Source organism: Symphalangus syndactylus, chromosome 5 (assembly GCF_028878055.3).
Source record: "Symphalangus syndactylus isolate Jambi chromosome 5, NHGRI_mSymSyn1-v2.1_pri, whole genome shotgun sequence".
In the NCBI taxonomy this organism is placed as follows: domain Eukaryota; kingdom Metazoa; phylum Chordata; class Mammalia; order Primates; family Hylobatidae; genus Symphalangus; species Symphalangus syndactylus.
In genome coordinates, this window is record NC_072427.2 from 46,571,688 (window position 1) to 46,599,268 (window position 27,581).

Genomic DNA, 27,581 nt, shown 5'->3' on the forward strand with positions numbered 1-27,581 from the left:
CAATAAAGACAGGTAGAAAGAAAACAAAAATAACTGAAACTACCGGGAAGCGTCCCTGCGGACAGCAAAGAGTGAAGAAACGCCTTGAGGCGTAGTAACCCCACCAATAAGGAATCGACGCGACGGGTCCGCCCACAGGCAAAGAAGGCAGACCCCGCGCGTGCAGGCGCGAGCGGTAGCCCGTGACGTCTGAGGGGGTTGGGGTATGCTGTGTGGGTTTCAAGAAGACGCCACGCCTCCGCCGCCGCCACGCCTCCGCCGCCGCCACGCCTCCGCCGCCGCCACGCCTCCGCCGCCGCCACGCCTCCGCCGCCGCCACCGCCGGCTGCAGCGCCCGGAGGAGGTCGGGATGTTATCACTTCCGCCGGGGCGTCTCACTGTGTCCGGGTCAGCTGCTGCCGCCGCCGCCGTGCCGCTGCGGCCGAGGGATTGGGCTGGGGTCTCCACCGCCGACCGAGGGGGGCGGGCTCCGCTCGGCGCTGCTTTTTGCGACCTGGCCGTCAGCCCCACGTCGCCGGCCTGGAGGGGCGAAGAGGACGAGGGGGCCAAGGCTTCCTCCGGGGTGAGTGCGACCTGGGAGAACTCGGCACGGTGGCTCCGGAGCTGGGCTGGGAACCGGCCTAGGGGCGAAAGTCTGTCGGGCGCGTGCCCACGACGTCCGGGGAGAGGAAACCCAGAGGATTACCCTTGGTTGGGGGAGCCATAGAACCTGCTCGGGAGGTGCTTCCTGGATCCCCGCCCAGCTTAGGTCCCCGCCCTTGGCTCGGGTCCTGTTTGTATTTGGCAGTTTGGCCCCCCACCCCGTCGCTTTTCCGTTTCTGGTAGTTGTGCTCGGGATGGAACCTTGCCCCTCCTTCGCTCCCCCACCCTTTTACCCTGGTGTGGGTGAAGTGGCTCGGCTACGATGGTTCAGTATTTATGACCAGCGTCCGTCCTGGTACAGAACAAAGAAACTTGGACTTCTGGTATGCCTCGTAACCTTGGGGAATAGACACGGAAGCAGCATAAGTAATCAGGGCTTTAATAGATCTTCCCGAGTACGCTAAACCAAATATAGAGTGTGTACCTCAAAAGCCGAGTCCCCGCGTGAATCTAGACACTACCCTCTCTGTTTAAATACCTGGCAAAATGGTTTGGATTTCTGGATGCATTTCATGCCGCTGGAGAGTTACTTGTCTGTGTGTCCTGTGAGTTCTTTGACGAAACAGCTTTTGCGGTGTTCATCAAGATAGTTACAGTGCCTCCTATTTATTTAATTGAATAAACTTTGTGATTGCATTTTAGTGTTGCTTTTTTCATTCTCACCTTCTCTTGATTAGGATCTCTATTTCACCTAATACCTGATTTCTTATTTTCAATTAAATGTAGTTTTTCTAACATTTTATAGGAATCTCTGCAATTGTAGAAACAAATTCTGTAATTTGTAAATGGATGTTTCCTCAAAATTACAACTGACTTTCCCCAATTAAGTTACCCCTGCAGACTAGTTTCTTGATCATTTTGCACATATTCTTAGTTCTTGTTGGTTTACATTTTCTCTAAACTCTATTCCTAGTCTTCATAATCTCTAGTGCAGCCTAACACTGCTGGGCTTAGACAGGAAGTATGACAGATCCACTTCTGCAAACGGAACTTGAACTAGATTATCATAAGTCAGTGCTATTATGGTCTTCAGGCATTACAAAACCTTTGAAGCTAAGTGCAGCCAAATCAGGCATTACAGGCTTATTCTCTATAAAGTTGCCAGTGCACTGGAGACGGCGTGCTATATTAGAAACAGTTCCGTACGAGATATGGGGACCAGGATGTAGTGTCATTGCCTCATATATAAGATAAAATGATGATAACACAAGTGTCATGCATCCCAAAGTTGCTGGTTGGAACACGAGATGATGGATGTAAAAGTGGTTAGTAAATGTGAAAAGCACTCTGGAAAAGTTCTGTTCATTCTATCTGGAGTAATGCTGGTAGAAGGAGCAATAGGGAGAAAGGTGTCAGAGAAAGTATATGTAACCAGATCTAGTAAGTTACCGGGCTGATAGATGGAAAGATGTCTTGTTACTTTGGGTGGCCAAGGTGGGCGGATCACCTGAGGTCAGGAGCAAAAAATGATAAAGCAGTGAGATGAGACAAACCTGGCCAACGCGATGAAACCCCATCTCTACTAAAAATACAAAAATTAGCCAGGCATGGTCGCTCATGCCTTCAATCCCAGCTGCTTGGGAGACTGAGGCACAAGAATCACTTGAACCCGGGAGGTGGAGGTTGTAGTGAGCCGAGATTGCAGCACTGCATTCCAGCCTGGGTGACAGAGTGAGACTCTGTCTCAAAAAAAAAAAAAAAAAAAAAGATGAAAAGATGTCGTGTTACATCCTATAAAGTAAGTTTACATCCTGTAAAGCAGAATACTGGTATAATGTGATAATAATATTCCACGATTATAGTTTTATATTGCAACTAATATTTCTAACTACAACAAACTGAGACATCAGTAGACTATCTTTTTAAAGCTCTCAGCATTTTCAGTATGTTTTGCATAGTGATAATAAATGTAACTTTTGTAAGTGGCACTGTCATCTTTTGCTTTATTTTCACAATCTTGAGAGAACTCAGCACCATTCCAGTTTTTCCTCTAAATTCTGTGTTAATATTTATTTTATTTTATTTAGTTTTTTTGAGATGCAGTTTCTCTCTGTCACCCAGGCTGGAATGCAATGGCGCAATCTCGGCTCACTGCAACCTCTGCCTCCCAGGTTCAAGCAATTCTCCTGCCTCAGCCTCCCTGATCGCTCTCATTACAAGCCAGTGCCAGCACTCCTGGCTAATTTTTGTATTTTTGGTAGAGATGGGGTTTCACCATGTTGGCCAGGCTGGTCTTGAACTCCTGACGTCAGGTGATCCGTCCGCCTTAGCCTCCCAAATTGTTGGGATTACAGGTGTGAGCCACCATGCCCGGCTTGTGTTAACATTTCTGATACAGCATTTCATTTCATTGTTTAAAAACTACCCTCAAGGGAGCAATGACAAGCACATGTCTAGGATTTTTTTCAAGGATGTTTGGTGATCTCCTAGACGTACAGGCTGTTGGTTAAAAAGTGAACATAAATGTTTAGAATGAAACCTTCTTTAAATGGGGAAGTAAAAGGCTTGCCTGGGCATTTCCATCTGCCTACTGTCATTGATTTCAGCATAAACGGTCGTTACTGGCACCTATTGGAGCAGCAGTATTAAACTGCATATAGTAAAATCACCGTGTAAAATTGTATTATAATCTAAACAGTTCTAATGGGATCTTAAAAAAAAATTGTAGAGGCAGATCTCACTATGTTGCCCAAGCTAGACTTGAACTTCTGGGCTTAGACCATCTTCCCACCTCGTCCTCCCAAGGTGTTAGGATTACAGGAGTGAGCCACTGAGCCTGGCCTAAATGTGATCTTAACATTTAATTTTTGCTTATGTTGCTAAACTGCCTGGGGAGAGCTGCTTCATCCTGTTTGGATTTACCAGTACTCCTCCCCCTTGAAGCTATGTTGGAAGGAATCAATTATCTCTTTGATTTTTTTTTTTTTTAACCTAAAGTCAACAACTGTTTTGAATTTATCTGACTGCAACAAGTAAGTGGCATAAGGTTGTGCCGCCACTACCAAGAGTCAATCTATTGAGAAATCAAGTTATTCCTGTGCCAACAGGTTATTTTAACAAATATCATCTTAAAGTGTTATTTCCCATTCTAATTTACTAAGAAAAATACATGAACAAGAAATGGGAAGCAACCACAGTTAACTTGTGAGTCAGCAGTATCCTGATTTTCTTCGAAGTGGTTGTGGTTATATTAACTCCTTCCTTGTTCGTTTGCTGTTCTTAACAGCTGCTTGATGATAAAGTGCTTCCAAGAAACAGTACTCCCTCGATTGTTTAAATTGTTTTGATCTACCTAGTGTGCTTTCCCCCTAAAATTCATGATGAAGTGGTAGAGTAAATCTATCTATATCTCTCTCCCCAAGTTCTGTTTAACTAGATAATTGATTATCCTCAAACTAAATATCCATGTCTGTATGCTGAGGTATTAACACATGATTCAATATGATATTAAGGTAAAAATGGAATAAATAGGCTGAGATAGCTGAAAGACTTGGGCTGTCTGTGTTTCAAGGAGCTATTTGGTTTTTGTTGTTGTTGTTTGTTTTGTTTTTTGAGACAGAGTCTCCCTTTGTCGCCCAGGCTGGAGTGCAGTGGTGCAATCTCAGCTCACTGCAACCTCCGCCTCTGGGGTTCCAGCGATTCTCCTGCCTCAGCATCCATAATAGCTGGGATTACAGGCAGGCGCCACCATGCCTGGCTGATTTTTTGTATTTTTCGTGGAAACGGGGTATCACCATCTTGGTCAGGCTGGTCTCAAACTCCTGACCTCAGGTGATGCGCCCACCTCAGCCTCCCAAAGTGCTGGGATTACAGGTGTGAGCCACCACGTCCGGCCTCAAGGAGCTATTTTCAAAGGGACAAACTTGTTCCAATGGTTAAGCAGCTGAAAGGAATGGATTGTCTTCTAGAATTTCCCAAGATAAACCTTTCCTCTTACCAGTGAGGAACAATTTTACAAACAAATTAATATTGCTGGTGTGTAGGTTCCCACAGAATATTTTTGTTACATTTTTATGGGATAACACATGACAAATCCTATTCATGTAGTTTAATAAGCAAAATAATCCTAAGAGATTGAGCAAAGGTTTGCTGACCAGTGTCCATACCCTACAGGTAAGTATTATTCACTTAATTTTTATAGGCCTATTATGTGCTGGGCACCATGGTAGGTGTTGGGAATATATTGGGTACAACTTTCAGTCTCTGCTTTTATTTTTGAAATGCTAAATATTTTTCTGAGTATTTGAGATATTTGAAAAAGACACCCAGACAACATCCTGGTATTTTTTTCAACACACAGTAAAAAGGTGCGACAAGATAATAGAAAGCTTTTCTGATTATTGAATTTAGGAAAATACATCGTTCACTTTAGAGTGAGTACCAAAGACTTGAGAAAACTTAAACATTGGGAAATACAGTAAATTAAACATCTAGAAGAGACTTATCAGTTTTCAGCCTTTAGTCATAGAATGCTTTGGTCTCACTTGAGCATTGTAATTCTAGAGTAGTAAGTATTTTCACCATTCGGGCTTGTCGATTGTAATTGTGGGCTCCTTTCTACTATTTCTGTTCTAAACAGAGGGGATTGTTTGGTAAGGTAGGTGTCCCTCTTTTTGTTTATTTTTCCCTCCCAACAAAGTGCTAAATAAGTCAAGATTATTTTAAATGTTTTTCATTAATTTATCAAAATTGCCTAGATCATTGTTTTCCCAGAGAATTAAAAACCTTACTCCTATATGTAAATGACTTTTTCAAGCAAATAAGTTGGTGTGGAAAAGTCAGCATCTACCATTTTTTTTCTGTGCTAGCAAGTGTGTCATCAAACATTGAAACCTTTTGGGAATGTTTAAAACCTTCTCTTGAGTATAAGTAAAAATTCAAACTGGGAAGAGAGCCTTCCAGCCTTGGCAGAGATACAAATTTAGTTTACCTTGTGAAATCTAACACTTTAGGATATTTCCATTGTAATTTTGTCATTATGGAACATAAGGCTTTTTTCTATATAACTTTGTGCATCTTTTGAATGTTGACATAGCAGATAAGATAGCTATAGGACGTGACCACATTTTTCTTTTAGAAGACTGGTTGATGTGAATGGCTGGCATGATTGATTTTATTTAATAAATATCTTTTAAAGTCATAGTATCGTTTTAAAAATCAAATGGTATAGAAGGACTTACTATGAAAAGCATTAGTCATTTTGTGCATTTCACCCTCTTTCCTCTTCTACTGGTTTTGCCCCGTCACCCAGGCTGGAGTGCAATGGTGTGACCTCGGCTCGCTGCAACCTCCACCTCCCAGGTTCAAGCGATTCTTCTGCCTCAGCCTCCCAAGTAGCTGGGATTACAGGCGCCTGCCACCACACCCGACTAATGTTTTTGTGTATTTAGTAGAGACGGAGTTTCACCGTGTTGGCCAGGCTGGTTTTGAACTCCTGACCTCAAGTGATCCGCCCACCTAGGCCTCCCAAAGTGCTAGGATTACAGACGTGAGCCACCGCGCCCAGCCTGGTGTCAACCACTTTTAACTTCATTTTTAGTACTGCTAGTGATGCTCTGTATCTCTTAAATATGTTACTGCAAAAAGAAAACAGAAATATGTAACTGCCATTTATTGAATAACTTTAGATGTCTACTGACTTGAATGTAAATGAACTAAATACTCATGTATACCTCTTTCCTTCTATAGTTTTCACTGTTTTGTTGCATTGTTAACCAGTTTGATCTTTACCTTACCTAAACTTCTATTTCTTACTCCATCACCAGAGGGAGTATCTCTAGATTTCTCACTTTTAAAATGGGGATATTGGCACTCACATGATTCCTTGGAAAAACTAAAACTAAAGTTCATGGCATATGTTAAAATATGTAGTTGCATAAAAGGGCATTCACCAAGTTCAGTGTTTGAAAACATATGCCGAGCTATATGAGAAGGGCATAGTATAGATATGAAACAAATCAAAAGATAGCATAATTCATTTACGGCACAAGTTATTGAATAGACTTCTTTAAGTGGCTCAGGAATTGTGGCATCAAACTATTGAGAAGGAAACATAAGAGATAGCACACCACCTGACTCTGCTGAATCATGAGTTTAAATATTATTGATTTACTATTATTTACTCTCTAGAATCAACCTCTATCCAAGAGACAGAAAATTTAATTATGAATCTGTAATAAAGAACATTTTTATTTCTTACACCACTTCAAATTTTTTAATATAATCCGTAGTATGAAATATATTTTCAATCATAACCTGAGATACTATACATGCAACTGAAAACAAGTATTTTCACTGAACAGTATCCTAACTATAAACAGTATTTAACTTTCCCAGAATATATGTAGTCTGAATATTCTCTTTTCTTTAAAAAAAAAAAAATTGCAACCTCGTAAATGAATTTCATGACCAGACCACTATACTAAACATCAAGTATGAACTAATATATAAGATTATCGTGCCTTTTCAGTGGATAAAAAGTAAAGTGGAAATTAAGTTATACATTTTTCTCTCTTCATAGGACATTGGCTCCCTGGATTTTCAAGAGTTTGTAGTTGACATTGAATCCAGGCTGAGGATGGAAGGTGTGGAACTTAAAGAAGAATGGCAAGATGAAGATTTTCCGATGTGAGCAATGCTTTTAAATGAAAACAATTTTAGAACAAAGCTTCAAAATTTCTTTATCGAGATGTTACTTTTTTTTTTTTTCTGAGATGGAGTCTTGTTCTGTCGCCCAGGCTGGAGTGCAGTGGCGCGATCTCAGCTCACTGCAACCTCCGCCTCCTGGATTGAAGCAATTCTTCTGCCTCAGCCTCCCGAGTAGCTGGGACTATAGGTGTGCGCCACCACGCCTGGCTAATTTTTGTATTTTTAGTAGAGATGGTGTTTCACCATATTGGCCAGGCTGGTCTCAAACTCCTGACCTCGTGATCTGCCCGCCTTGGCCTCCCAAAGTGCTGGGATTACAGGTGTGAGCCACTGCACCCAGCTGAGATGTCACTAAGAAACTCAGTAATACAAGGTGATCATTTGATACTAGGAAGTAAAAGTTTCTTCCCAACAGTTAGATTGATTCTCTTGTATCTTACTTTCCAACCAAATATATATATAATCTTCTATAATCTTTTATTTTTGTTTTGGTCACTTAAGTTTCCAAATTTTTGCTTTTATAATAAAGTGTTTTAGTGGTTTGTTTTGTTTTTGTTTTCCTTTAAACAAGGTCTGAGGGATTCCTCAGAGAAGGAGGTCTTTAGTTATCTTTAAAAATTTTCTTTAATTTTGTAGCCAGGTGCGGTGGCTCACGCCTGTAACCCCAGCACTTTGGGAGGCCAAGATAGGCGGATCACTGGAGGCCAGGAGTTTGAGACCAACGTGGCCAACATGGTGAAACCCCATCTCTTCTAAAAATACAAAAAATTAGCCAGGCTTGGTACGCACCTGTAGTCCCAGCTGCTTAGGAGGCAGAGGCACAAGAATCGCCTGAACCCAGGAGGCAGAGGTTGCCGTGAGCCGAGGTCGTGATGCTGCACTCCCGCTTGGGCAACCGAGCAAGGCTCTGTCTCAAAAAAAAAAAAAAAAAAAAAAATGTTGTGGGTTCCTCCCTACCAAAAAAAAAAAAAAAAACCTTACTAAGTAAATTAATAAGGATTTTCTAGCTCATCTGGCCAGCCACCTTGACATGTTTGCATTTGTATTTACAATTATATTGGCACCAGGTAGGCTAATGAAAAAGAGAGCAAAGGCAGACCTTATATTTAAATAGTGCTTCCATGCCATAGTGGTCAGAAGACATCCTAGTGCATAATCAGGTGCCTTAGTAGTTAGATAGCTTAGCAGTTGGACAGCTGATAGGAGACCTGAATCACTGTTGTATATGGTGGTGATAGTAAATATAGGAATGCTGATCTCAGAAGACTTGAACCATTGTTACTGTAGTCTCGTGAGTAAAAATTGAGCTTCATACATTGCATCATACATCACATTATATTTGTGCATTTCAGTGGTATTTGTTTAAAATTGTTACATGTTTTATAATTGTATAAGAGCTGTTGCATAAGGAATTTATATCTACTTTTATGTGTTACTTATATATAATAAGTGTATAGGTCTGCTCTGACAGTCAGAATTTTTACTTTGAAAGTGTAGCCAGGCATAGCAGCTCACGCCTATAATCCTAGTGCTTTGGGAGGCCAAAGCAGAAGGATTGCTTGAGACCAGCCTGGGCAAAATAGCAATACCTGGTCTCTACAAAAAAAACTTTTAAAATTAGCTGGGCATGTTGGTGTGCCACTGTAGTCCTAGCTACTCAGAAGGCTGAGGCTTTGTCTTAAACACTGCTAGGCTGGGCACAGTGGCTCATGCCTGTAATCCCAACACTTAGGGAGGTCAAGGCAGGAGAATCGTTTGAGTCCCAAAGTTCAAGGCCAGCCTGGGCAACATAGCAAGACCCTGTCTCTACTAAAAATTAGCCAAGCATCGTGGCATGCACCTGTAGTCTCAGATACTCGGGAGGATCTCTTGAGCCCAGGAGTTAAGGCTGCAGTGAGCCATGATTGTGCCATTGTACTCCAGCCTAGGTGACAGACAGCAAGACCCTGTCTCAAAAACAACGACACTGCTTTATTCCATTTTCCAAATAATTATTTATTTCTATAAGCTGTATGTTTAATAGATTGAACTTCAAAAAAAATTCTTTCTTAATTTCTGGATTAAAAATTATGCCTATGTCTTCTAGACCTTTACCAGAAGATGATAGTATTGAAGCAGATATACTACCTATAACTGGACCAGAGGACCAGCCTGGTAAGAGCTTGACACTTTTACTTTCAATGAAATTATGGACTTTGTGTTATTTTTTAAAAGACATTTCTTTGTCCAAAAAAAAAAAAAAAACTTGAGTTTTTATTCCATCATAGAAGTCAAAGTATAAGTTGAACCTTGAGGAAAGCATTTTTAGAATGCTTTAAAAAATTCCAAAAACATATGCTTCGTTTTTGGAAAGTTTTACAGTAAAGGGGTGGAGGAGATCATTTTTAGTGGTAAGAGGTATCTATAAGGTCTGCCTCTATTTGAAAGACATTGATACTTTATTGATCTCTTGCCAACGATGTAGAAGCAATAATGATTAGAATAAAAATTTTGTGAATAGGTGCTTTGAAATTATGCTTAATTAATATTATTTTTTCCCAAGAATGGAGTAGTTAAAATTTTTCTTATTCAACTTTAGCATCTAAGCATTCCTTGTTACATATCTTTTTCTTTATTTTCCAATTCCAGGCTCACTAGAAGTTAATGGAAATAAAGTGAGAAAGAAACTAATGGCTCCAGACATTAGCCTGACGCTGGATCCTAGTGATGGCTCTGTATTGTCAGATGATTTGGATGAAAGTGGGGAGATTGACTTAGATGGCTTAGACACACCGTCAGAGAATAGTAATGAATTTGAGTGGGAAGGTAAATGTTTCACTGTTTTTAATCTGATCTTTATTAATGTATTAAGGGATTTTGTTTGAAATATGTCATTCTTTCTAAAGTTCATATATTTGTTACTAAGATAGGAAATTCTGCTAACCCTTGAATAGTCTCAAGTAATTCAAAACTGTGTATATAGTAGATTACACCAGTGGCTTTTTTCCCCTCTTATTTGCCCAGTGCTGCCATGTTTTTTTCATAGTTGTTTCAAAAATATTTCTTGATAATTATGGCATGCTCTTTTTCAGTCAATCAAGTAAGAAACTTTTGAAGAGACATGTAGTTAACAGTTTGTGGGAAGGGAGTTCTGAAAGGAGGCATTTGGGGTGACTTTTTAAGTAGGTTTGCCTGACATTGCTCTACTTTGTGAAATGACCAACTTAAATTAATGTATACTTTTAGCCCCCGAACCTAGTATTCCTTATTATTTGTAATTCAAAGGAATTGTGCTGTTTTACTTTGCCTGCCTTCTTTAATTACAAAATTGTCTCCTGTATCTTATATATAGTTGTTATAATTTTTATATATGTTTTTCCCATCTTGAAAATGATTTTTTTTCAAAGTAGTGTTTAGCATTCAGTACTTTAATGAAGTGTGATATGCTATATTTTTGGTTTCTTTTTTCTTCCCTGTTTTAGTGGTTCAATAAACAGTCCAGTAATAAGCAATACTTTGTAAAGATACTGAAATAGTTTTGTGCCTATGTGTTTTGTCTCTTCTTTCTTTAATGCTGCTGTAGTCATTTCCTGGAAGGATATTTTCCGTTAACAGCTTTGTCTTGGAAACAACTAACATGCAGTAGGTTTCCCCCTCCCCCCATCTTTTGGTAAGGACTATAATACTGAAATTTTGAAAATTATTACTACATTAAAAATCAGCTAAACTGCAATCTCAAAACATAAATTACACTTAATCATTGGTGCTTATGCTTTGGCTAATGCTAATTTAAATAGACTTCTGCATGTATACTTCAAAATATTATAAATACATTTCTGCTTTATAAAACTGATCAAATGAGAAGTGATCATTGAGTAGTTAACCACTTCCTATCTGGTATTACAGTTAATTTATGTGCTCAACAACAACAAAATTGGCTCCCAGATAGCTACTTGAAGTAACCTATAGTCATAACTGCCAGGGAGAATATTGTCACAAGTTGAATCTGGAAAGGCATTGTAATTGTAAGGCCAGCATACTAAGATTTTGATGACTCTACGAATTATATTTTCTGAACTTGTGGATATACGTTGCACTATGATTAGGTGGTTTTTGCTAAATTGGGCAATAAAAGTTAAAGAACCATGATTTCCAAAGACATAAAACAGCCTCATGTTAAGAATAAGCCTTTTCCTTCTTTATGGAAGAGAGATTTAAAATTGCACAGATGGTATAATGAAAATTCTCTGTAAAATCTAGGTAGTAAAGTGGTTAACGTATAATTTGATTTTTGTTGTATAACAATTTGTGATTCAAAAACTTTTTATTTTGACAGATGATCTTCCAAAACCCAAGACTACTGAAGTAATTAGGAAAGGCTCAATTACTGAATACACAGCAGCAGAGGAAAAAGAAGATGGACGACGCTGGCGTATGTTCAGGATTGGAGAACAGGACCACAGGGTTGATATGAAGGCAATTGAACCCTATAAAAAAGTTATCAGCCATGGGGGTAAGAGTTACTGAGGATTTTTCAGATTGTTTAATGCAATATCAGAATTCTTTTTTTTTTTTTTGGAAGGAGATCTGTTTATTAAGAGTAAATAAATAAGCCCTGTACAGAACACAGGCACTAGGTTGACAGACTCGTCTTTTGTAGGACATTTCTTCCTGCTAACCAGTACCTGGAGGGCTTGTTTTTTTTGTAACTTTACACAAGGGTTACTATTGGAAAATACAGCTTTCTCAAGACATCTGATGTCAGTTTCCCATTGTTTTGCTTCACAAACATCAACAAAGTAAACCTGAACATGCTTAGCAATTTCCCAAAGTGTTCTTTGCTGACATTACTTTAAGGTCTCCCCTCTTTTGGTAAAGTAGGCAAAACCTTACAAGGAAAACACTATAATACACGGAAATATACTGAGTTAGATTTCCAGTCACCTGCTCTATGGCTCTGAGATGCACTACATCCATAATGGTTCCTAGGACTGCGTCCACCTGATGGTTTGGAGTACGGAAAACCAGCCCCTGTGGGTTAAGAGTCATCTCCCATGGAAGACAATGCTGGCCTTCTGAATGCTGGGGTTCATGGGCTTGTTGATGTGGCTTTCTGGTGTGCCAGGATCTCCTGGCAGCTCCTGTATACTTCAGTCAAGCAGTCCAGCTGGGGCTTGGCGCTCTGGAAGACGGGTACTACTTGGGATATCCCATGTGGTTCCACTGGATCCTTCAATAAGATGCAGAGGTAGTAAATCACCTTCTGCATGTAAACAGCCTCATTGATGACAATATCCTTGACCTTGCCCATTTCTATGAAGGTAGTGCTTTCTTTGCCTGAAGCATAAGATTAAGTCATCTGAATGCCAAGGGAATCAATGATTAAGAGATTCTCCTGATCAGTCTTCACAAAATGGAGATAACCAAGCAGACCTAAGAGGGTGATGAAGATGGCAGCAGAGAGGATCATGCTGTTCTCGCAGAGGGTGAAGAGTCCGTAGGCCGCCAGCTACACCGTGCAGGTGACAGCAGTGAGCGAACGCAGCGAGAGCCGAGGGCAGCTGAGGCAGAATTCCCGGCAGGAGGGGGAGTAGTAGCAGCGCTGCAGGGCCAGGCGGCCGCCGCAGATATCCGAAAAGCTCCGCTCATCCTCCATGACGCCCGACTCTGCCGCCCGCACCGCACCGCGCGGCGCTCCACTGCGCTTGCCCGCCCTAGCCGGCTCCTGCAATATCAGAATTCTAAATACTTTTAGAAACTCTGTCTAGAGATATTATGTAATTTTGAAAGAATAATAAGCATTTCTCATGTCATTTTAGAAACATGACAGGTTTAAAGTAAAAGAATAAAAGTACCATTTAAAAATGATTATATGCATACAGTAAGTTGAAAAAGTACAAAAGAATTTGTAGTGAAAACTGTCAGGTTGGGCACAGTGGCTCAGGTCTGTAATCCCAGCAATTTGGGAGGCTGAGGCAGGAGGATTACTTGAGCCCAGGAGTTCAAGACCAGCTTGGGCAACATAGACCTCTTCTCCACAAAAAAAAAAAAAAAATTAGCCAGGAGTGGTGGCATATGCCTGTAGTCCCAGCTACTTAGGAGGCTGGGGTGGGAGGAGAGAGAGCTTGAGCTTGGGAAGTTGAGGCTTCAGTGAGCCATGATCATGCCACTGCCCTCTAGTTTTTTGTTTTGTTTTGTTTTGTTTTTTGACCCTGTCTCAAAATTTAAAAAAAAATTTTTTAAACTGTCTCCAGGCTACCCAAAACTGGGACTGAACATTCTCCCTAATTTATAAACAGTGAAATGCTCTGATCTTAAGTGTACAATTCAATGAGTTTTTACAAATGCCCATATAACCATATATACCCATATATATAAAACCCACACCCCTAAACATATAGAACATTTTCATTGCCCCAGAAGAATTCTTTAATACTCCTGCCCAATGTCATATCTACCCCCGATTAGTTTTGCCTCTTCTAGAATTTCATATATAGTAACTAAAATCATTCTGTGCACTCTTTTGTTTACTTTTCAGCATGAAGTTTTTGAGATTCATCCATGTTGTTGCACGTATCCACAGTACATTCCTTCTTATTGCTGAGTAGTTTTCCATTGCTTGGATAAACCATAATTTGCTTATCCATTTTTTTTTTGATGTGCATGTGAGTTGTTAACAGCTTGGACTATTATAAACAAAACTGCTTTGAACATTCTTGTAGAAGTCATTTATGGATATAAGTAAAACTTGGACTCTTTTTTTTTGTTGTTTTTTTTGAGATGGAGTCTTGCTCTGTCACCCAGGCTGGAGTGCAGTGGTGTGACCTCAGCTTACTGCAACCGCTGCCTTCCAGGTTCAAGGGATTCTCCTGCCTCAGCCTCCCGAGTAACTGGGATTACAGGTGCACACCACCATGCCCAGCTAATTTTTTGTATTTTAGTGGAGAAAGGGTTTCACCATGTTAGCCAGGATGGTCTCGATCACCTGACCTTGTGATTTGCTCACCTCAGCCTCCCACAGTGCTGGGATTACAGGCATGAGCCACTGTGCCTGGCCCTAAAACTTGGACTTTTTAACCTTAACTCTTAATTTGCCTTAAAACCGTGAACAAATTTTTTTTTCTTTTTTTTTGAGACAGAGTCTCGCTCTGTCTGTCACCCAGGCTGGAGTGCAGTGGCACAGTCTTGGCTCATTGCAACCTCTGCCTCCCAGGCTCAAGCAATACGCCAGCCTCAGCCTCCCAAGTAGGTGGTACTACAGGTGCGCGCCACCACGCCCGGCTAATTTTTGTATTTTTAGTAGAGACGGGGTTTCACCATATTGGCCAGGCTGGTCTCGAACTCCTGACCTTGTGATCTGCCCGCCTCAGCCTCCCAAAGTGCTGGGATTACAGGCATGAGCCACAGCGCCCAGCCCAAATTATCTTTTAATAGAGAACTAGTTCACTCCACACTTTTACAGAGCACCCACTTTCCATACTTATGGGATATACAAAAATACAAGGCTTAAGTCCCTTCCCTTAAGAAATAGGAAAAGCCATAAAAGTTTAAGTTACAAATCCTTTCAATCTAACAGTACCATATATAGAAGTTTACCTAGGCACGTTGTAAATAGTGCTAGAATGTTAGTGGTAAGTCAGAACACAGCTTACTGTAGAGCATGTCATACTACCTTACATCCTCCTAACGTAGGATGGAGGGGCACATGGGTCAAGCAGATTGATTTTTTTTCGGAGTCATTTCCACTTAATTTACTCTCTGCCAGATGCATTCCCCTGCTTATTTCTACAGTCTTCATTCATCTGAAAGCAAATCACATGAATATTTGTAGTTGCATTCTTCTGCCTAATTTAATCGTACTCAGATGAAGAAAATGGCATAATCTGGATCAGGAAGTCCACAGACATACATTATTCAGCTAGTTCACAGGAATCAAATTATAAGACCTGATTTATGGCTTAAATCTCTTATCTTTCAGAAATAGCACTTTTTTATAGGGGAAAATAAGACCACTTTATTTTATTGCATTATCACACTTAATATATTTTGTGACTGAGTGATTAAGAAAGGTAGTGAAGATTCTGATGTTCTTGAAATGTTCAAATCTTTTCATGTGCAAATTTGTAAACAATAGAAATGAAGGCTAAAGCAGAAGTATTTGCTACTAAATAGGGGCTTAATATATAAAGACTGCAGTTGAAACATACATATTTTAGCGCTGTTTTCTATTACTGAAAATTATGTCAGTGATGTAATTTAGTTTTTTTTTTTGAGACCCAAGTCTTGCTCTGTTGCCCAGGCTGGAGTGCAGTGGCGCAGTCTCAACTCACTGCAACCGCTGCCTCCCAGGTTTGAATGATTCTCCTGCCTCAGCCTCCTGAGTAGCTGGAACTACAGGTGCACACCACCACAGCCAGCTAATTTTTTATATTTTTAGTAGAGACGGGGTTTTGCCATGTTGGCCAGGCTGGTCTGAAAATTCCTGGCCTCAAGTGATCCGCCCACGTCAGCCTCCCAAAGTGCTGGAATTATAAGCATGAGCCACCACGCCCGGCCTAATTTAGTTTTAATGTCTTAAATTCTACAAAATGCTAGCATTTTAAAATATAAACTTACCTTTTAAATATCACCCACTTATGGCTCTGGCGATGTGGCTCATGCCCAGCGCTTTGGGAGGCCATAGGAGGAGGATTGCTTAAGGCCAGGAGTTCATGACCAGTTTGAGCAACACAGTGAAACCCTATCTCCACAAAAAAAAATTTTTTTTAATTAACCAGGCATGTTTGTGTGCACTGTATCCCCAGCTCCTCTGGAGGCTGTGAGGTGGGAAGATCCCTTGAGCCCAGAAGTTCAAGGCTGCATGAGCTGTGATTGTGCCACTGCACCCCATCCTGGAGTGCAATAGAGCAATAGAGTGCATCTTGCAATAGAGCAAGATGCTATCTCTAAAAAAAATTTAAAAATTAAAAAGCACCCACTTTGCCGGGCACGGTGGCTCACGCCTGTAATCCCAGCACTGTGGGAGGCTGAGGCAGGCAGATCACGAGGTCAGGAGTTCGAGACCAATCTGGCCAACGTAGTGAAACCCCATCTCTACTAAAAATACACAAAAAATTAGCCGGGCATGGTGGTGTGCACCTGTAATTCCAGCTACTCAGGAGGCAGGAGAATCGCGTGAACCCAGGAGGCGGAGGTTGCAGTGAACCGAGATTGTGCCACTGCCCTCCAGCCTGAATGAGAGAACAATACTCCATCTAAAAAAAAAAAAAAAAAGCACCCACATTAATCATAAGCATCATAGAAATAAATAAAAATACATTGCAGATATTGTATTGTGTCTGTATTTATTGGGTTATATCACTATATTTGTCTACCTGCTAAAATAGAGCTGGCTTTTTAAATATGCTAATTTAAGTGGTCTTGGGTTTTTTTGTTTTTTTCTGTCCACCGTCCTCTTTAAATTTTACTGTTCTCTTTTTGGGAAGAAGAAATTAAAATTCTATATAAGATCATATAAGATTTACAAAACATACATTTAATACAGAAATTTGTGAAAAGTAAACTCTTATGTATAATTTACCAATCATACAGATGTCTTCTAAAAATGCCTAAGAGTAAAATCATGCTGGTGATACTGTCTTTGGTTTCTTTTTTAGGATATTATGGGGATGGTTTAAATGCCATTGTTGTGTTTGCTGTCTGTTTCATGCCTGAAAGTACTCAACCTAACTATAGATACCTGATGGACAATCTCTTTAAGTAAGTATATATTTAACAAAAACATTTGGACAGAATTCTGAGCTAATTAGATCTACACCTTAAGAAACTTAACCTTTTTAAAAATTATAAATATCCCAGTTCTTTGGGAGACTGAAGTGGGCAGATCATTTGAGTCCAGGAGTTGGAGACCAGCCTAGGCAACATGACAAAGGCTTTTCTCTACAAAATCAAAAAATTAGCCAGGCATGGTAGTATGGGCCTGTAGCCCCACCTACTCAGGAGGCTGAGGTGGAAGCATCACCTGAGCCCATGAGGTCAAAGCTGCAGTGAACTGTGATTTTGCCACTGCAGTCTACCCTGGGTGACAGAGTAAGACCCTGTCTCAGAAAAATAAATATCTCAGATCTTTTCAAGTGCAAGTTTGTGAACAACAGAATAAAGGTTAAAGTAAAAGTATTTGTTACTAGATACAGGACTAGATGAGTCCTTATTCTTTGATATTATGAAACAATAGTTTTCCAATTCAAGAGAAAAATTGTCATTTTAAAACTGGGAAATATATCTCAGATTATTTGTTCCAACTTTGTTTTGTTTTGTTTTGAGATGGAGTTTCACTCTGTCACCCAGGCTGCAGTGCAGTGGTACAACTACGGCTCCCTGCAGCCTTGACCTCACGGGCTCAAGCCATCCTCCTACCTCAGCCTCCCTAGTGGCTGGGACTACAGGCACATGTCACCACATCCTGCTGACTTCTTAATTTTTGGTAGAGACAGAGTCTCACTATGTTGCCAGGGTTGGTCTCAAACTCCTGGGCTCAAGTAAGCCACCATGCTTTACCTGTCCCAACTGTTTTATTTTACATTTGCAGGCACATTAAGTGTAAAGAAGTGATTTTTGTCTCAAAATCATGTGGCTAAATTATATTTACCCCTAGAAGGCCAATATAATTGAGCCAAATCAGTTCTGTTTCCACAAGGTCATTCTATTTCTCAGGTTAGTGCAGTTTTTAAAAACCGTATTGTGGAAAGTTTCAAACATACACAGGGGTAAAGAGAAGCATATCAAATCTTCATGTATCAGTCACTTCAACAATTATCAATTTATACTTTGTTCTCACTTCTAACCCCCCGTTTATAAGTTTGAAGCAAATCCCAGGAGCAAATCATTTCATCTAGAAACATTTCAAAATATATCTCTAAAAAATAACTTTTTAAGATAATCGTAATACTAGCTAATGCGGTTTGAGCATTTTCACTGTTGCTCTCATTGTAGGAGAGAGGAAGGAATTGTATAATTGTATAATTTAGAGAACCTAGTTCAGTTATGCACAGTGATTTTTAAGGCTTAAACTTAATTTGTTTTTTACAGATACGTTATTGGCACTTTGGAGCTATTAGTAGCAGAAAACTACATGATAGTTTATTTAAATGGTGCAACGACTCGAAGAAAAATGCCCAGTCTGGGATGGCTCAGGAAATGTTATCAGCAAATTGATAGAAGGTAATACAAATACAAGTTGAAAGATAGTCTGAAAAAATTTTATAATGGCTTTAGGAGATCAAACTTTGTTTTCTGTTGCTATTTAATTTTTTTTTTTTTTTGAGACGGAGTTTCACTCTTGTTGCCCAGGCTAGAGTGCAATGGCACGATCTTGGTTCACCGCAACCTCTGCCTCCCAGGTTCAAGTGATTCTCCTGCCTCAGCCTCCCAAGTAGCTGGGATTACAGGCATGCGCCACCACGCCCAGCTAATTTTGTATTTTTTGTAGAGACGGGATTTCTCCATGTTGGTCAAGCTGGTTTCGAACTCCTGACCTCAGGTGATCCGCCCGCCTCGGCCTCCCAAAGTGCTGGGATTACAGGCGTGAGCCACCACGCCCAGCCTTCTGTTGCTATTTTAAAACACCATTTTTTTAAAAATTTTATTTATTAATTTCATGGCAGGTTTCTATTTTCTAAAGATAGCATTTTAGAATATTGTGAGGGAAATCAATTTTGATTTTTCTATAAAGAATAACCTTAATTCTTCAAACTTATAAAGTAGCTCTGTATTTCTCCTTATTTAATTGAACACTTTCTCCTTATTTATAAGGTGCAATTTTCTCCACATTGAACACTTTCCTGCTATTTACATCTCAGCAAAGGATGGAGAATGTAGTATGTTTCCTATTTCATTACATTCTGAGTTTTGCCTAATTTATAGTGCTTAGCATGTTTTGTTTTTGTTTTGTTTTGAGACAGGGTCTCACTCTGTCATCTAGGCTGGAGTGCAGTGGTGCAATCTCTGCTCACTGTAGCAGCAACCTCCCAGGCTCAGGTGATTCTCCCACCTCAGCCTCCCAGGTAGCTGGGACTACGGGCATGTGCCACCACACCCAGCTAATTTTTGTATTTTTTGTAGAGACAGCATTTCAACATGTTGCCCAGGCTGGTTCTTGAACTCCTGGACTAAAGCGATCCACCTGCCTCAGCCTCCCAAAGTGCTAGGATTACAGGCATGAGCCACAGCGCTCAGTCTTTATGTTTCTTAATGGCGCTTATTTAGTTGTAATCTTTCTTTGGAACAAGCTTTAGAAGTGTTTTGTCTTGGGAGTTAGTCATCAGTACTTAATGGAAGGAATGTGATCTTCCAAATGGTTTGATCTTGCCATGGCTAATTTAAATCAAGTCAGACCCATTAATAGGTTTCTCTTTACATCTAAATTTGACATTGGCTAGCTCTTGTGATTATAAATGTATCTCACTTTATGTGTGAAATACGCATAATACAATGAGTATTTAGTCATTTAAAAAGAAGAGGTCTAGGATAATACCTTTAATTTTTAATCAAAACTTTAAATTCCTTAAGAACAGGAGTTAGGTCTGATTTGTTTTTGTTCCTGTGGTCATCTTCTCCACTCAACACTTCGCTGCCTGCACGGTGCTTTTCATGGTTTTGAAGAACTTAGCACCAATTTCTCCCTAGTCTTGGAAAATGAGAATAGTTTACTTTTACATTCAGTATTGGCCTCTTTCCCTGGTTAACAGAGTCCTGAAGACAAGTGAATGTGTATGCTAGGAGACATTTAATAACAGGCAATACTATGGACATAAATCTGGCCAAATGAAGTAAAGTTCATTTCATAGCAGTAGGAGGGACCATCAGAATTCAAGAGTGCATTTTCTTGTCTACAGGGGTGTCACACCTAAATGAGAACTCTTGGGTGAGATTTTTCAACTATTATTTTGTATAAACTTGCACATATTTATTGACGTCTTGACTTTTAGCATTAGAATTTATAGAAATTTTAAATTTTCTTTGTGTGTGTTTTTTTTTTTAAACTCCAGGTTACGGAAAAATCTAAAATCCCTAATCATTGTACATCCTTCTTGGTTTATCAGGACACTTCTGGCTGTTACAAGACCATTTATTAGGTAATTTTTCAGAGCCATTGACTTTAATTTTTTTTCATTTATTTTTAGTTAACACATAATAACTACACATTTATGGGATACAGAGCTATATTTTGATATGTGTATACATTGTATAATGATCAAACCTGGGTGATTAGCACATCCATCACCTCAGACATTTATCATCTTTTTGTGTTTTGAACATTCAAAATGACACGATTTTTGTATCTTGTAAACATTGTATCCATTATATTTGTCAGAAATATGGAGGTAATTATTTTTATTTTCTTCCATAGCTCAAAATTCAGCCAAAAAATTAGATACGTCTTTAATTTGGCAGAACTAGCAGAACTTGTCCCCATGGAATACGTTGGCATACCAGAATGCATAAAACAGTATGTTTTGTTTTATTTCCTTAATTGTATTGGATCTTAATATTTTGATGTGCAATGGGTAATACTTTTCAATACTCATTCTTTATTATATTTTATAACTGTATGTGCGTGTGTGTGTGTGTGTGTGTGTGTGTGTAACAAAAAGAGGAAGAAGCCGTTTTCCCACACTGTCCCCATAAGTTAGCATTTTCTTCAGGCTGTCAGTTGAAGAACTAGGATAAATTATTTCCGGTTGTGATTCATGTTATACTTCTATAGACTAGTTATAATCTAAGAGATGATTTTTCTAATTGATCAATACTAAAGAACATTCTCCAAACTTGAACATAGTGCTCAAGAAATTTGAGTAAACTCATCATGAATATTATTATTGAATAATCATATTGCTAAATAAATAAAAATATTTAAATCATCATAACCTTAATGTTTTCCAGTGACTGAAATTCTGTTCTGATATCAGATTCACATTCTTCCATGTAACTTCTTGGACTTGATAGAAGGCTGTTAACATAAATACCTGAGTATTACTATGCATGTGGAAAAGTTTCTTTGTTCTGCTCACCTGAGGTTTTAGTCTATTTAATGTATGAAAGTCAGATTTATTAAGTCAATTTTTACTTTCTACATCATGTATTAAATATTTTTGATTTTGCTGGAAAATTTAAATGAGTTTATTTTTAGTAGCTTTTTCAAGTTTTTATTCATTTTCATAACATGTATATTTACTGAAATAACTCTTCCCTACAAAGGTATGAAGAAGAAAAGCTTAAAAAGAAACAAAAAAGGTATATGCACACCTTGACTGGGTTGCATCTAGACTAGTCCATTTGCATTGCAGACTAACTCTTCCTTATTGGTTGGTTAGCTTGTAGACAAAGATAATAGCATTTGCAAATATAAATGTACCCCAACTTCCAAATACAGGGTGAACCCAGAGTTCCTAAGGCTGAATATGACTTGGATTCACCATGTTTTATTGCCATATATGATGCCAATTAGCAATTAAAGACCACAGACCCTTCTCTCTCCTTCTTAGTCTAAGTACTAATGATGAAACCAGAGAAATTACTAAAAATGGTATTTGGAACACCAAATAATTTTAAGACTTTATCTGTTTCACCATTTTCTTTAAATCGCTAACTTGTGCTTTTGAAATATTTTTGCAGACTTTTTAAAAGTTCTCAATTTCCCTGGGGTTGATTATTATATTTGCAATGCATATATTCTTTGGCTAACCAACATTGATTTCCTTTTACGCTTAAATTAAATGGCTTGCTAACCAGTCAAATTCTACACGTGATAAAATACCTAAAATCTCAGTGTCCCATTTAACAGTTAAACACTTCGCTTTCTATTTTAAATTTAATTTTGGACACTTCTGCTTTGAGCATAACAAACTATTACCTATTGATACCGTGACATAGATGATGAAAGGCAAGGGTATAAAATACTTACAATTTTATATAATAATTTAGAAAAATGTAGAATTTAGATCTAGTTTGTTAGATCTTTAAAATATTGGCAATTAAATTAGCAAAACATAGTTTAATACAATCTTAAGAGTTATGGTGAGAGATTTATATGTGATTATCTTGACCATTCTAAGGAGCCAACTGTAACTAACTGGAACATTCTTAACTTTGAACACATTTTGTTTCTGTTGATGAGTGAGAATTCAGTAGGCCTTGTGATAGAATCAGTTTTACACTTCTATATGACACTTCACAGTTTAACCAACACTTTAACATAGAAATGTAGACAGTGATTTTAGATCATGCTGATTTCTCATTCCTTTCTAGGCATTGCAGTGCATTCGACAGACAAGTGGCTGAAATTAAAAATATGATTTGTAATTGTAGAATATTTTGAAGCCAGCTGCTTCATAGATTTCACAGTGAATTGCCTTTGTTGATAAAATGTGCTGTATTAAGCCTTTTTAAAAAAAGTTTTCAATACTGTTAAGTAATTTAGACATCAGAAAAAATATGGAATTTGTACTTTTTATTTAAATGTATTATTTGAAACCTGTCACTATTTTATCTTGATTTTTTTTTTTTTACTTGTGTTTAACCATAAATAGAATGATTACATGTATCTTTCAAAAACGTTCTGGTTTTTGTAGTTTCTTTAGTCTTAAAAAATAATAAATTTTTGTCAATCTGAAAATGATAAAATTTAATTTTTAAATTTAGGTAGAGAGGCATGTTTTGTTTTGAGACAGAGTTTCGCTCTTGTCACCCAGGCGGGAGTGCAATGGCCCAATCTCAGCTAACTGCAATCTTTGCCTCCCGGGTTCAAGCGATTCTCCTGCCTCAGCCTCCCAAGTAGCTGGGATTACAGGCACCCACCACCACGCCTGGCTAATTTTTGCATTTTTAGTGGAGACTGGGTTTCACCATGCTGGCCAGGATGGTCTCCAACTCCTGATCTCAGGTGATCCGCCCACCTTGGCCTCCCAAAGTGCTGGGAGTACAGGCGTCAGCCACCATGCCCAGCCTAAACCAAACTTTACAGAGGCTAGGTGCAAGGGAGCTTATTTAAGGTGACAACTGCATGATATGATAAGTACTGGTGCTAAGAAGAGTATGAAGCTATGAGTCCCTATGGCAGGTTTTGGGGGAGCAGGGGAAGAAGGGGTAAAACCATTTTCTTGAGGGGCTTGTGGGGAAGAGGGTTGAAGAAATGTTGACAACAGTGAGATCCAGTGTCCCCAGTGACAGAAAAAGGATAGCAGTTTTAAATGTTTAAAATGTTTCTTTCAAGCAACTGGATGCAAGTGTGGCCATGCAGATACAGATTGTTAAAATGTTTCAGGGGAGTTTAAAAATAATTATGAAATTAGTTGGTAAGGGTATTTCAGATGTTAAGAGGATTTGATATATTTTGCATGCCTTATCAGAAATACATTCCAAATTTTTTATAACAATATTTTAAATATTTTAAAATGTACTTTGGCTTTACCACAGACCAGGGCTTTTAGGTCTGTTTCACTAATATTCAGGTGGGCACAGTAATGGGTGATAAGAATTAAAACATATGAAAAATATTTTTCTATATCTAATACCAGATTGTTTTAAGGTCCCTGCATCAGTTATTCAGACCACTACATATGTAATAGTAATAGACTGTTATCTTTGAAGGGTTGTCTGTAATTATTATGTGGTAATTATGTAATCCTTCTAATCCCCACATGCCTAAATTTTGATATGACTGATGTCCAACCCACCACTAAATAAATCAGCTTTTTGATGGGTTTTTGTTTTGTTTTTTTGAGACGGTCTTCCTCTGTCACCCAGGCTGGAGTGCAGTGGTGCAGTCTCGGCTCACTGTCGCCTCTGTCTCCAGGGCTCAAGCAATCCTTCCACCTCAGCCTTCTGAGTAGCTGGGACTACAAGTGCACACTACCACACTTGGCTAATTTTTGTATTTTTTGTAGAGACGGAGTTTTGCCACGTTGCCCAGGCTGGTCTTGAACTCCTGGTCAAGCAGTCCGCCCGCCTCGGCCTTCCAAATTGCTGGGATTATAGGTGTGAGCCACTGTGCCTAACCAATAATTAATTTATATTAGATATTTTTGAATGTTAAATTCTTTTTTTTTTATTTATTTTTTATTTTTTTTTTTGAGACGGAGTCTCACTCTGTCACCCAGTCTGGAGTGCAATGGCATGGTCTCAGCTCACTGCAAGCCCTGCCTCCTGAGTTCAAGCGATTCTCCTACCTTAGCCTCCCAAGTAGCTGGGACTACAGATACGTACCACCACACCTGGCTAATTTTTGTATTTTTAGTAGAGATGGGGTTTCACTATGTTGGCCAGGCTGGTCTCGAACTCCTGACCTTGTGATCCACCCGCCTAGGCCTCCCAAAGTGCTGGGATTACAGGCGTGAGCCACCATGCCCGGCCTTGAATGTTCAATTCTTAAGGCTTCTTACTGTCAAAACCAATTTAAGGCATTCACAAAATGTGTACCAATAAGGTTTGGAGAATAATTATGGGTTCTATAAGGATGCATTTTTTATCACTGGATTTTAAAATATTGATTGATAATTGGTAGCATTCATGGCACTTTCATATTTTAGTTAACAGAATCATTTTGAGGGAGTTGTTTTTCCTGCCAGTTTCTTACCACCTGGATCCCTACCACAGCCAAGTTACAGGTCCGGATTTCAATATGCCATGTAATTTGAACTTTTAAGAAAGTTTATATGCATTTGTATGTAAAGTATTTTATAATCTTGAAAGAAACAACAGTCACATTTCTTGCCAGTGTCCTCCTGCCTTTAAAAATTCTCTTTTCTGGTTGGGGAAATGATGTTTGGTAACTGTTTTTACTATGTCTGCTTCTTTGCAAAGCTTTGTCTTTAACAGAGTAATATTCTATGCTTAAATAGTCATTATTTTTAGAAAGAAAATTGTTCAGTTGCTGGTTTCTTATTATATGTATTCTTCATTAAACAGAGTTGATCAAGAACTTAATGGAAAACAAGATGAACCGAAAAATGAACAGTAAGTTTGGCATCTAGTCCAAACAAGACTGAAGAATGTGCTGATGGAGCAGTGCTGTTTTTGCATTCATAATGCATTTATTGGCCCATATTTTTATGTAACCTGTTACAAAATCGACTTGACTTTTTCATAATGGACTTTTGTATTATACAAGGGACTGTTCACTGCTGTATTGGTTTGCAAATTTCTTGAATTTAGCTCTTTAATAGCTAACTGTATTATTATCGTTTTATATTTTATATTGCTAAATAGAGAACCACACTTTATATAAAGCAGTTTTTGCATTTGTTTATTGAATGATGCATCTTCTTTGGTGAAATATTTATATGCATAAATGGCAAAGGAAAGAAATAATATATATTTTTATGTTATTGAGCAATATTTTTTAATGTGTACCTGTCTTATGGAAGAAATATGCAGGTATATAAGACCACGATTTTGTAAAGTGCATATTAGAATTTTTGCTTTTGTAAATGGTTAAATACATTTCCTGGGTAACTTAGAAAATTAAGTTTCTCATAAGGCAACAGATGGTTAAACTGATTCTCATGAATACCCAAAGATCATATATATAATCGAAGTGTATTAGTACCATCCCAAGGTTTTTTTCTCATTTAACATATATTGTTTCATAATTCAGCAAGTACAAATGCAAGCGCATTGCACACTTTTTCCTTTCTAAACTTAAAGACAAGTCAAAAAGCCATTTTTAGAACTAGAGGATTTAAGAGGGTAGGAATTAGGGTTTGTATATATGTATATATGGGACATTTTATCTTCTGGCCCAAAGTCAGAACTTTATAAAAATCTTGAGTTTGTTCACTAATGTGAAATAAGCTATGTGTCCAGGGTATTGCTCCCCTGAGTGTGTGTGAGTGCTGAGTAGTATTGCAGAGAATGTGATGAGTTATTCGCTGTCACAACTTTTTCTATAGAAAACAGGGGCTGCTTTTTAAACTTCTCTCACTATGGGCACTTTACCAAAATACTTCCATATCAATTATTTGAACTCAGTAGTTGTTTGAGCTAGTTAGATGTGTTTATTCAAGTTTCTATGAAATCATATTTGACAATACTGTAAATTAGGTTAATTTTGTAAGTCTTAGCATCATTATATTGTGCTGTTTTGGATAACACGTTTGTTCCAAGCATTTAAACTGTTTCATTTGGTAAGTACCTTTACATCGAAATAAATTGTGTTTGTGCCTCCAAACAAAAAGTTTAATTACCGACAAAATTATTTCTAAAACAACAGATTGATCTAATGTTGTGTCATATACTTGAAAGGCTCATATACAGCTGGTAAGCATAATACCTTCCAAATTTGAAGGTCATGGCTACTCTTCAACCCTTCCTGTAAGGTATTTTACAAAACAGTGGCCTAGAGTAGCAAAATTGAAGTGGATGTGAGCTAACCTTTTAAGATTTATTCTATCCTAGATTGAACACACATGTGGCTGTTACCATTCTCATGTACTTATAAGCCTTCTGTTACAAAAGGGAACTTTCCTATACTTTTTGTCCTCCTCAGTCCTAAACTTGGCATTCTAACTTAAAACCAGTTATAGGAGAGAGATGCTGGAGGATTCCCAGGATGAAACATTCCTCAGCAGCCTCCTGACTTAGATCCAGCAGCTCTTGGCAGATCCTGAACTAATTTCATTACAGTGAATTGAGCCAAAACCATTACTGCTTGCTCACATTTTAGGAACCCTTTTTGTTGAAGAAGCAAACTAACAATAACAAGTTAGGCATTCCTTCTGAATTTACCATATAAGGATTATGTATAAACAATTGTATTGAATTTGTCATTAGATTCTATATTTGTAGACGATTTAACGTAGTCTTTCATCTATACGTCTTTGTCTTGCTCAAAATGGGCTGAGGTTTTTAATAGGTGGTTTTCTACCACATTAAGTACTTGGTTCTTCAGTTTAAAAAATATGAAGAACAACTTCAACTCTTTTTTGCATTATTTTGATTTTGCAGTCATTGCTCCTAACTGTAGATACGTGTTGCAAAAGTGATGTTTTTCTGAATTTTTTTTTTAAAGTAGAAGAAGACTATTCTGTTAAACATTAAAATTCAGAGACAACAGTGATAACACCTGGGATATAATGAAAATGAGGTGCTGTGAATCAGTAAACTAAAGGGATACCTGCTTTAACCTACACCTTAATGGAATCTGGTATAGAGATGTACCCACAATAAATGTTTTGTAAGATTTAAGATCATAACTAGTAGGTTAGAGGAAGAGCATTTATTAAGTCTGTTGTTTCTAATCTATAGCTAAGTTAACA

At 38.5% G+C, this 27,581-nt stretch overlaps 1 protein-coding gene and 1 pseudogene across 4 annotated transcripts; one reads left to right on the forward strand and one right to left on the reverse strand.

Moving 5' to 3' along the window:
- The first annotated feature begins 257 nt into the window (after positions 1-257).
- On the forward strand, positions 258-26,500 carry BNIP2 (BCL2 interacting protein 2). Of its 4 annotated transcripts, XM_055278306.2 has the most exons (11): positions 303-562; positions 7,163-7,269; positions 9,377-9,444; positions 9,919-10,095; positions 11,606-11,782; positions 16,926-17,028; positions 18,358-18,489; positions 20,316-20,402; positions 20,678-20,776; positions 21,526-21,561; positions 25,234-26,500. In XM_055278306.2, exons 1-11 carry the CDS (start codon positions 350-352, stop codon positions 25,283-25,285), a joined length of 1,251 nt encoding a protein of 416 aa, XP_055134281.2. In that variant the 5' UTR covers positions 303-349; the 3' UTR covers positions 25,286-26,500. The 4 variants fall into 4 exon arrangements, with proteins under 4 accessions (XP_055134280.2, XP_055134281.2, XP_063495095.1 ...); XM_055278305.2 differs by lacking the exon at positions 21,526-21,561 and having other exon boundaries at positions 258-562; XM_063639025.1 differs by lacking the exon at positions 18,358-18,489 and having other exon boundaries at positions 319-562.
- LOC129482451 (phosphatidylinositol N-acetylglucosaminyltransferase subunit H-like) lies at positions 12,183-12,926 on the reverse strand (annotated as a pseudogene).
- Positions 26,501-27,581: the final 1,081 nt, after the last annotated feature.